General features: G+C 33.8%; 1 protein-coding gene across 1 annotated transcript; it reads right to left on the bottom strand.

Moving 5' to 3' along the window:
- Positions 1 to 11,588: 11,588 nt before the first annotated feature.
- Positions 11,589 to 12,323, bottom strand: LOC108466158 (uncharacterized). The gene has a single exon (XM_017766515.1). The coding sequence runs from the start codon at positions 12,321 to 12,323 to the stop codon at positions 11,589 to 11,591; it is 735 nt and encodes a 244-aa protein (XP_017622004.1).
- Positions 12,324 to 12,585: the final 262 nt, after the last annotated feature.

The following is a 12,585-nucleotide window of genomic DNA, read 5'->3' as shown; positions in this document are numbered from 1 at the left end:
AACGGGTCGATAAATCATACTCTTGGAAATTTACATTTTGACCCCTAAACTTTCACATATTTGTGATTTAGTCCCTAGGCTCGTAAAATGAAATGCATGCATTTTCTTAATTACCCAAGCTTGGCCAAACCTTTTCTATGCTCATATCAGCCCATATTTTCTTTTATTTCATATTATTACTACTCACTTTCACACTTTTACAAACAAATCCCTTGTTTAGGTGTTTTCACTAAAAATCACCTAATAAAAGATGTTCACCATGCATCAAACATTCATAATCCTCCATAAATTATCAAAATACAAGCATTTCATGCACGGATCAATTTTCATACATGAACCCTAGCTCAAAGTATAGCTAGAAATGGGTAGATCATGTTACCAGGACTTTAAAAATACAAAGAACATTAAAAACGGGGCTAGGGAACACTTACTATTGAGCTTGGAAATGTTGAAAAAAACCCTAGATATGGGGTTTTGTGATTTTTGGCAGCCAAGGAGGAAGATGGAAACATTTTTGGTTTGATTTTCCCTTTTTATTGTTTTAATTACCTAAGGATCAAAATGCCTTTAGGGTTTCTTTTTCTAATTTTTTTTCTCTATGCATGTCCATTTTTGTCCAAAATTTTAGAAATTGGTCAAATTTCTACTTAGGACCTTCTAATTCACAATCTAATGCAATTTCATGCTTAAAGCTTCTAGAATGCAAGTTTTTTTCTTTATTGAATTTGGTCCCTAAAATGCAATTAAACATTTTATGCATTGAATTTCTTCATGAAACTTTCACACAAGCATGCATTCATAACATAAACCTCATAAGAATCATAAAATAATTATTTCTATCTCGGACTTGTGGTCTCAAAACCACTGTTCCGACTAGGCCCTAATTTGGGATGTTACATTTCATATATCTGTATGCATAAAAGAATTCCGTATAACCAATTCATCTAAATATTTCATTTTACCATTTAACACATAATCATTCATGAAATCTTGTACTTACATTTCTTTCCTATACAATACAACCATACAAGGTTAGTAGGTATCACAAAGAAACATATAATTCTAACAAATAATGGAACATAATAATAACATAACAAGCACATATTACATCTATCATATGTTCGATAAACATAGCTTTCCATTTCAAGTATTTATATGAACATCTTCCAATTCACATATTTTGACCATCATATATGTACATATTTGTTTAAACCTTTATCACCCTTTGAACCAAATGAAATAACATTGAATACTTGGGAAATACTCATACAAGCTGTGATTGTAACATGTAATTGTATATTGTAACAGTCCAGTTTAGACCCTAGTCGAAATAGTCATTTCGGGACCACAAATCCGAGTCAAAAAATATTTTTATACTATTTTTCGTGCTTAAAATATGTGAATTAAAATGTGTGAAAATTTCGTATGAAAATTTTATCGTTTGTGTGCCTAATTTGATAAAAGGACTTAATCAAGTAAAATGTAAAAGTTGCCTTTTGATTGTTAAAGTGCCTATTTGCTATGTCTTATTAAAGGGGAGGTCCTTATGATGTGAATATGCCATGATTATTGTTAATGGAATTTCATGGACATGAATTATTATGTGTTAAAGGTTAATAATCAAGGACATTTTTGTACTTGTGTTAATAAAGGTTAATAAATAAAACAAAATCAAAATTTGTTTATCCATTATCATCCATAGCCAAAAGAAAAAGAGATAGTTAGGATTTGACTAAGAGTTTGCTTGATTAAGGTATGTATTTTGATCCGTTTTCGATAATTTCTACGTTTTTGTGATCGTTGCTCAGTATACTATCAAGCCCATGTCCTAATTTCTAAAATTGTTAATGATTTTGAGTTCAGCTATTGATGAAACTATGATTTTTATGAAGTTTGATGTTATTAAATGAAAGATATGTTTTAGGTTAACATATTTTGTATTTGAATTTTTGATGAATTTGAGTAATTTGGACTAAATTGTGAAATTTGTAAATTGAGGGATTAAAATGTGAAATAAATAAAATATGTGGGCTTGTATGAGCTATAGGAATATTTGTCCAAGCATATGTCTAAAGAAATTTGGTGTATTTTGTGATTTTATGAATTAGGGACTAAATTGTCAAAATATGAAAATATGAAAGTATGAGGGCTAATTTGTAAAATGCCCTAATTATGTGTTTTTGGATTGATTTGAATGAACATGAGCTTGAATAAGTGAAATTTGAATTCATATAGATCAAGAATTAAAGAAAACGGAATTAGATCGGAGAAAGTCGAAAGTCGTCGAGTAGTCAATTCTGTCTATCCGAATCCGTACGAGGTAAGTATATATACAAATAAATGTGTTTTGAATTGAATTACTATCAATTATATGCTATTGAACTATGATGAATGATTATAAGAGTTGAGAAATATGAGACATCTGAGAAAGTATCGACAAAGTTCTGACATTCGAAAAGTCCCGTACGAACCCTAGGAATAGTTAGGATACATATGTCATGACATAGGATCTGATATGTGTTTTTGTGTAAGACCACGTCTGGGACATTGGCATCGTATTTGATTTCGTGTAAGACCCAGTCTGGGATAGTGGCATCGATATCGACGTATCCTTATGATTCTGAACGGTTCAACAAGAATTCCGAGAAAAGAATGAATATATGAAATGTGTATCTAATTCAGGTACGTTTGAAATATAGTTCAATGTTTGAGAATAAAAGGTAAGTACATGAGCAAATGATGATATGTGATATAAGTATGAGAAAGTATGCCATATATACAAAAGAATTGAGTATATGAGAAATGTATATGAATTATGTGGTTTATGATAGCACTTGACTAAGGAGTATATGTAATTTGATGATGCTTTAATGTTTTGAATGTTAAGTTATTTGTATATGGCTTACTAAGCTTTTGAAAGCTTACTCTGTGTGTTCAACTGTTTTATAGATATCGTGGCTACCGAGAGCTTGGGGATCATCGAGGATCATCACCACAGTATCGAACTTTTTTTTGGTACCTTCTGAAAATGTGAATATTAAAGTATGGCATGTATAAGCTAGAAGAACTTTGATTATGTTTTGTGATGTATATATTTAGCCATGTGATATGGCTTGGTTTTGGTTATGATTATGGTTTGACTTCGGTATATGGTATGTGATGCAAATTATGTCTATGTGATGTGTTCTTGAAGGGCCAAGTGAATTGGTCATTTTGGTAAGTTTGGTTTGTGCTTATTTGAAGAATTTGGTAAGTTCATGGCATAAGATTGAATGAAAGGTTTTGAGGTTATAAACAATAAGTTTTGGTATATTTTTACTTTAAGATTTGGCATGTTTTAGTATGGAATATAAGTATGAAATTGGATGTTGGTAATATGACATGAATGATGGATGTTTGATGATTGGAATTCGCTGAAAATGTTATGCAATTGAAGTGTATTTGATGCTTGTAGGGAGGACCCTTAATGGGTGGCAATTTGGCCTTGCAAATGGGCTATTCTTTTTTCCCACACGGGCAGAGACACGGGCGTGTGTCTCAGCCGTATTGCTTGAGGGCCATTTTGAAATGAGCCTGTGTAGACCACACGATCGCATACACAGGCGTGTGCTAGGCCGTGTGGCCAAGTCAATTTTGACCACGGGTTAGACACACGGGCGTGTGGTCAGCCATGTGGCCGAGTCAGTAGTCTCCCTAATTTTCACACGGCCAGGCACACGGGCGTGTCTGGTGGCTGTGTCGACAAGTCAGTATGTATGCCCTGTTTTGACACAGCCTAGACACATGGGCATTCTAAAGCCGTGTGAGGCACAAGGCTTGTTCACACGGACGTGTGACCTGTACAACTTTGAAAAATGTTTAAGTTTTGGAAAAATTTTGTATGAGCTTGGTTTAGTCCCGACCCCTTTTTAATGTATGTTTAAAGTCTCGATGACCTATATAAGAGACTCTATGATAACGCTTGATTATGATTGTGGATAATGTGTATGAATTTTTCGTAAAATATTCTAATTTTCCTGGTAACCCCTTTAACCCTAGTCCGACGACAGATACGGGTTAAGGGTGTTACGTATATGCTCACACGAGCTGTGAAATGGGCCTGGCCACACAAGCTGTGGGTCGAGATGTTAGGCTACATGATGCTGCTCACACGAGCTGTGGATCGAGATGTTAGGCTACACGATGCTGCTCACACGAGCTGTGGAGAATTCACAACAAATGCAGGACCTCAGCCATTGGTAGGACATCTAAGAGTAGCACTAGAAACTGTAAATAACCCCCTAATGACATGCCATTTGTATCCTAAGTATTCACAAGGTTCAAACGGGACACATTTCATATTTCCCAAACATAATACTCAACTTAAAAATCATCACAACTTAGTCTAACTCATCACATTCCAATCTCAAGCAGTTAATTTCAATTTCAACATAAATAGATATGTATTAAATCACCAAAAACAACAAATAATTAATTTAATCAATTTACGAACTTATTTAATCCAAAAACAACAACGAACCCAACATCGATTATTACTCCGCTAACTTTCCTTCCTTGTGATTATTGTTCATTTGATTCATTTCTTAATCTAAATATAATAATTTAATTCAGTTATTCAATTCAAATACTTTAAAATACTTAAATTTATGTAATTTACCATTTATCAATATTTTACACTTTTACCCTAAACCCGAAACTTTTAAATCTATCACAATTTAACCAAATCAATGCTGGCCAAATTTTATATACTCTCTACACAGCCCATATTTATCCATTTTTCACAAGACTTCATGTAACTTTACTATTTTAACAATTTAATCTTTAAACTTTAAAATAAACTAAAACTGCTTAACAAATTAGTCCTATTTAACTATCAAAACTTATAAATCTATCTTCAAACTTAAAAAATATCACACATTTATCCATGGTAAAATTCTACACATTTAACAGTTTTACAAATTAGTCCCTGGGTTACCTGGATTAAGCTACAAAGGTCTCAAAAACATAAAAGTCATGAAAAATGGATGAAAATTACACTTACATGCATCAAACTAAGCTTGGCCAGATGTTGAGCTTGTCCATGGTGTTTTTCTTTCCATGTTTTGGTGGAAAATAAACTAAGAAAGATGATGATACATTTGTTTGTCTTTTGTTTATACATTATTTATTTATTTACACTTTTACCATATATTATTAACATGAAATTTAACTAGATGACTAAGAGCTTTATCGTCCACTAATATTTATAATTTTCTAAATACCATATAAGTCCTCCCACATATATTAATTAAGTCATTTAGTTAATAAAATTCAATAGCGATTGAGTTTTTCGTCCTTTATGATTTAGTAATTTTCCTTAATTAACTATCAAAATGTCAAAATTTCTAGATCAAATTTCAATACACCTATATAATCACTTCGTAAATATTTAATAAAAATATTTACGAGCTCGATCTATAGAAATAAGGTCTCGATACCTTGTTTTCCAAAACCATTTGACTTTAGGGACAAACCACTTGTACTTAAATATTCATGCAATTAACAAAAATTATTTTATTATAATACTATATTTGACTCATAAATATTAAATAATAATATTTACAGACTCACTCATCGGATTTGTGGCGTCGAAGCTACCGTTTCCAACATCACTGAAAATCGGGCTGTTACATGGTATGCTAATATTTTATTTGACTAAGTATCTATAAACATATGCATATATGCCAATTAGTTCAATGTTGAGTATGATAAAACGAATTGTGTATTTTAATGAAATTGTTGAAATGGATGTAAATTGTATATGTATAAAAGATACTTTGGCTATAATTGAATTTATTGGACATATAAATTGGCTAATATTGTAGTTGCAAATGTGTTTGAGATGATTAGGTGATTTCAAGTAGGTGTCAAAACTTGACCATTTAGAAATAGTATGTTACATCGCGACGTCGAGCATGTGTCGTTGCGAAGAGATCATATCGCCATGTCATGACGCGGCGTTGAACGTTGGTTATTGCAAAAAAATCTAAGTTAGTCTGTTGCGTTGTGACGAGGAAACCCAAAAGTTGAGACGTCAACTCGAAATTTTGAAAATATTACAATTTAGTCCTAATTCGGTCTCAGGTTAGCATTAGAGCTTTCGTGAGCTCATTTAAGACTTGAAAAATGATTATTATTATTTTATATAATATTTTATTTATATTTGGTGTTTAATTTTGTAAATTAGATTGTGATTGTTCGTAGTTGCTCTGGCAACGAATGTGACACCTTATAGCTCAAACCCGACAATCGAGTTGGGTATGGGGTGTTACACAGAAAAATTTTAACAATGCTAATAATTGAACATGCATTTTTAAATCTAAAAAGTAAAGAGATTAAATTTCTTGCAATAAAAATAAAGGGAGTAAATGTCAAATATACAAAGAGTGCAAAAACTTATAGCATATTTTAACCAAAAAATAATAGTTTAGGATAAATAAGTTTTATTACACCCGGATATCTTTAAGGGCCCAATTAAGGAGGAAATTTGGGACCTAATTGAATGTATGGTAAGTTGGTGGACTCTACTAGGAATTTTGGGGAAAATTGTGTACTGATGAGCAAATGGTTTAGTTCTAATTCTAGTTTGGTTAGGATGGAGTCGACTGGTTCAATAGTAGGAAACATAATGATTACTGATGATTGGCTAGGAGGGTTTGGGAAACCATGCATAGGAGATATATATAGGTGAGAGAGGACATTTTAGAAAAGAAGAAGAATCCTCTTAATTTAGTCTATAAATTTCTTCTTTTTTTTTTTAATTTGTTTTGTCTTCTTCAGTTGCTCTAGAGAAGAAGAGAATTTAAGAGAGCTCTTCATGGAGCTGTAATCACGAAAATTGGAGTCTAGAAGTAGAGAAATCGAGTATCGATAACCTTTCTTATCCTCCTGTACTCGAGGATTCGAGGAAGGAGAAAGTAAAGGATCCTAATAAGTCTCTGTAAATTTGATTATGGGTTTTAAGGTTGAAAAACTTTGATTTAACTGATTTGTGCGGATGTCATGCTTAGATGCTAAGACGAAGAAGGCTTTAGCATAGGTCTCAAATTTTTTTTCTAAAAGGATCTTTTTAATGCCAAATCCCTATCTTTCACATACGAACTAGTACCGAGCCTGGCTTTCATTACTTTGTTCCAACTCTTCCATTATTTGGTATTGTTGTACCTCAAACAGTGATAGCCTCTGTTCTAACTGTTTTAGAGAAGTCTCCTGGTCATGAGAGGCGGGAGATGTTGTTGTGGGAATATGTGTGGTAGGGGAAGCTTGACTGTGTTGGGTTGCTGCGACAAACTTAGTTCCTCAAAGCTTTGCAAAAATTGCTTGCGTTATACCAACTTTTATTGGGAGTAATTTCCTCAGCATCAACTAAAGGCACATTTGCCATCTTATAGAGGGCAGAAATAAGGGAAGGAAAATTTAAACTCCCGAAATTCTTATCAAAACACCTATGGACGTCTTGGAAGATAATCTTCCCTACATTTATTTGTCTTCCTTGTAGAATAGAATGCAAAAACAACATTCTTTCTTTTGAAACAGTCGTGTTATACGTAGACAACATAAGACGACTTTTTAAAAAGTGGTACCACACCTTTCCAATTGGTTTTAATACAACTTTTTCAACTGTGTAATACTCCTAGCTTGAAATAATCCACTATGTTCCTTCAACGCATAAAGCCAACCCTTTCGATGTAATATTATTAGAAAATTCAGAATGCTCATCTCTAACTTCCTCGATGTTGAACTTGGCATTAATATGGTATTCTTGCACATAAATGAAGGGAGAATCTAGGGAATTTACATGAGCGTAAAGCTCTTTCACCACTTTACCCACAACATCCCCTGGGTGTAGACAAACCTGCTCCAATTGTGCTTTTCTACAATCGAGGATACCGATTCATCGTACCCCATGTGGGGTTCATCCTTCAATAAAAATCCCTGTTCAAAACAAAATGGCCACTTTAGAATATTAGTTGAATACCTTGTGGCAGCAGCAGCATTGAAGAATATTTTTGGTTGCGGGGTGCCAATGTGTGTAGATTCTGCTATTTTAGAAGTACACCTTAAACTAGCCATGAAAAAAAGGTCAGGGAAACAAAAAAGAAAAATAATGGAGTAAAAAAAAACAAATAGTAGAGAGGTTAAAGATGAGAGAACTGTAAAAATTTGAACTTTGTGAGAAATAGGAAACTTGAACTAGTTGAAGAAAATAAAAAGGGATAGTGGTGACAGTTTTTAGGGAATGGGAAACATGAGGGAGAAGGTTTATGACGTGGAGGAAAAGTTAAAAATGAAAAAGACTGTTTGGGAAAAAATGAAATAACCGAGCCCTACATTGTGGGCTTCATAATTTGGGTTTCCCAATATTCACTAAATGCAACTACCTAAAAATCTTTCCTTTGAAATTTTCTAATCGGTCAACTCTTTTATTAACACCTCATTATTCAGTTTGTCATAGCATAATGTTTCTTGGTAATGCTGCAGCAAACTACTGCTGTGTATATAATAACAAACCCTGCTTCTTTTATTCTACTTATGTTCATAATAATAAAAACAAAGAGAATAAAAATAAAAATAGCAATGGGAGATAAAACGGAAAAAACTACTTATTAACAAAAATTCAAACATTACGAAGGCTAATGCTTTGTTTGTCACACTCTATAGGAGCATCCTGATAATGCTTCAAGCATTGTCCATTAACCTTGACTGTAGCCCCTATTCTTAGGTCTTTAATAACAACAACACCATGCAGATACACTTGAATTAATTCAAAAGGTCCTGACCATTAAGATTTTAACTTACCAGGAAATATTTTGAGCCTAGAATTAAACAAGAATACCTGCTGTCAAGGTTCAAATTGCCTTGGTAAAATTTTGGCATTAGGCCATCACTTGGTCTTTTCCTTATACAAACGAGCATTCTCATATGCTTCTGTTCAAAATTCTTCCATCTCATTCAATTCCAGCAATCTCTTGTTGCCAGCAGCAACCCAATCCATGTTCAACTTCTTAATTGCCCAAAATGCTTTATGCTCAAGTTTAACAATTAAATGACATGGCTTACCGTAAACAAGTTTAAAAGGTGACATCCCTAGTGGTGTTTTAAATACAGTTCGGTATACCCATAGAGCTTTATCCAATTTAGTAGACCAGTCCTTTCGAGATGGATTCACCACTTTTTCCATAATTTGTTTAATTTCTCTATTAGAAATTTTAGCTTGGCCATTCGTCTAAGGGTGATATGTCATGGCAATTTTATGTTTCACCCTGTACCTGGCATTGACCATTGGTTTACAATCAAAATGGGATCCCTCGTCATTGATAATGGCTCTCACTGTGCCAAATCATGTGAAAATATTCTTATGCAAAAATTTCAATACCGACTTAGCATCATTAGAGGCTAAGGCTACTGTTTCTACCCACTTAGAAACATAATCTACTACCAAATATATGTATAGCTTACCCACGGATGGTGAAAATGGACCCATAAAGTCTATTCCCCAAACATCAACAATTCAATCTCCAATATACTTTGCAACGGCATTTCTTGTCTCCTAGACACATTTCCTTTTCTTTAACAATGGTCACACAACCTATAGAATTCATGAGCATCTTTAAAAAAACATGTCCAATAGAATCCTGACTAGAGTACCTTGGCACATGTTTTCATCTCTCCAAAATGTCCTCCATATAAGGCTGAGTGACAATGTTGTATGCCACTATGCATCTCATCGTTTGGGACGCACTTTTGAATTATTTGATTTGCACAATGCTTGAATAGGAATGGTTTATCCAAATAGTACTGTTTGGCGTTGTGAAGAAATTCTTGTTTTATTTGAGCATTGAAGTCAAATGGCATTACACCACTTACTAAGAAGTTTACTATGTCGGCATACCAAGGTAACACCTTGGCAATGAGCAACTGTTCATCATGGAATTCTTCCTTAATATATTTCTTGCTTTCATCTTCATTCCTTGATTTTATTCTTGACAAATGGTCAGCCACTTGATTTTCAGTTCCTTTCCGATCTCTACTTTCAAAATCAAACACTTGTAATAGAGTATCCACCAAATCAATCTCGGTTTGGTATCTTTTTTTCGTACCCTGTACTTGATAGTCGAGTGATCTGTGTAGACTGTAACCACTGTTCCTACTAAATAAGAACGAAATTTGTGAAATGCAAAGACCACTACTAGTAATTCTTTCTCTATTGTGGTATAATTAAGCTGAGTCTCTATCAACGTCCTACTAGCATAATATATTGCAGGTAGTACCTTGTTTTTCCTTTGAGCCCAAATTGCTCCTACAGCATAACCACTGACGTTGCATATGAGTTCAAAGGGTAATGTCCATTCTAGAGCAACCACAATCGGTGCTACTACAAGTCGCTTCTTGAGTTCCTCGAAAGCCTACAAACATTGATTATCAAAATTAAAAGGTTTATTTTGTTCAAGTAAAGTACACAAGGGTTTAGAGATTTTCTAAAAATCCTTGATAAATCTTCTGTAAAATCCTGCATGTCTTAGAAAATTTATAATACCCATAACACTAGTGGGCAGTGGCAATTTTTTTATCACATCTATTTTTGCTTTGTCCGTTTCAATTCCTCACTGTGACACCCTATGTCCTAGGACAATGCCTTTACAGACCATGAAATGACATTTCTCCCAATTTAATACTAGATTCGTTTCTTCACAGCGACATAAAACCATCTCTAAATTTCTTAAACAATCTTCAAAATAATTTTCGAACACAGAGAAGTCATCCATAAAAATTTCAAAAAAAAATTCCACCATGTCCAAGAATAAGGCCATCATGCAGCGTTGGAAAGTTACCGGGGCATTACATAACCTGAATGACATTCGTCTAAATGTGAAAGTGTCATATAGACACATGAAAGTTGTCTTCTCTTGATCTTCAAGTGCTATGGAAATCTAATTATATCTTGAATAACCATCTAGAAAGTAATAAAAAGCCTTACCAACTAATATGGCCAACATTTGATCGATGATTTGCAAAGGGAAATGATCCTTCCTAGTTGCCTTGTTAAACATGTGGTAGTCCAAACACACTTTCCATCTTGTAGTAGTACGAGTTAGTATGAGCTCATTGTTGTCATTACTTACTACCGTGACACCTCCTTTCTTGGGTACACATTGCACAGGACTTACCCGTGAGTTGTCAGAGATTGGGTAAATAATGCTAGTATCAAGCCACTTGATAACTTCTTTCTTGACAACTTCCTTCATAATTGGATTTAGTCATCTCTATTGTTTAATAGATTTGCTATGATAATCTTCCAATAAAATTTTGTGCATACAAAATGTAGGGTTAATTCCCTTTATATTGGCAAGGGTCCAACCCAGTGCTCTTTTAGATCGTTGTAACACCTCTACCAACCAGTCCTCTTACTTAGGTGTTAGCTTAGCAGAAATTACAACTTGCAAAGTACTGTTATTTTCCAAATACGTATATTTCAAATGTTGTGGCAGAGGCTCTAACTCTAGAACGAGAGATTCCTCTACAGATGGTTTAGGAGGCTTAAAAGATCGTTATGATAAATCCAGGGATTCAAATTTCTTCGCTGGCCTATCCATTATTTGCTGGGCTTCTTTAAATTCACCAAGCTCTTCAAAACTTACTGTGTCACATTGCTCCATCAAATCATCTTTTTTGTCAGAATTGCTGTAGTAAAATTTTGCAAATTCATCCGCTGCTGCTTCTATCAAGCCAGTGTGTGACATTAAGCCAATGGTGTGACATTCTTCATTATCATACGCACATTTTAATGCATTAAACACATTAAAAGTAATCTCTTGATCACTCACTCCCATGGTTAGCTTGTCTTTCTGTACATCAATTAGGGTCCTACTAGTAGCAAGAAATGGTCTTCCAAGAACAGTTAGTACATTATGGTCAGCTTCACATTCTAAAATAAGAAAATCTGCAGGAAAGATAAATTTATCAACCCTTCCCAATACGTCGTCAATTTTACCTTTTGGATGGGCATAAGATCGGTCAACCAATTGCAACGTTACTGTGGTAGGTCTTACTTTCCCAATTCCTAGCTTCCTAAAAATAGACATAGGCATTAGATTTATACTTGCTCTTATATCACATAACGCCTTACCAACATAATGACTTCCAATGGAACATGGGATAGTGAAACTCCCTGGGTCCTTCAACTTTGGAGGTAATTTATTCATCAACATTGTTATGCACCCTTCAGCGAGAGCAACAGTTTCAAATTTTCCCAACCTACACTTCTTCGATAATATATCTTTCATGAATTTCACGAAATTTCTCCAAAGCTTCTACTAGTTGTATGTTAATATGGAGTTGCTTCAAGACCTCTAAAAACCTTTTAAACTGAGCATCTTGTTTACAATTATGGAATCATTGTGGAAAAGGTAGAGGCGATCTTCTTTTAGGTTGCTAATATTGTTTTATTGTGACATTTTTGTTGGTAACATGATCTGATTTTACCGTAACATTTTCCTACTTATCCTTTTTAGATTTTGTATACTTTTTATATAGTTCTAGGATCTT

Source organism: Gossypium arboreum, chromosome 2, assembly GCF_025698485.1.
Source record: "Gossypium arboreum isolate Shixiya-1 chromosome 2, ASM2569848v2, whole genome shotgun sequence".
Classification (NCBI taxonomy): domain Eukaryota; kingdom Viridiplantae; phylum Streptophyta; class Magnoliopsida; order Malvales; family Malvaceae; genus Gossypium; species Gossypium arboreum.
The sequence above is the reverse complement of the archived record's forward strand: the minus strand, read 5'-3'. Positions and strand labels throughout refer to the sequence as shown.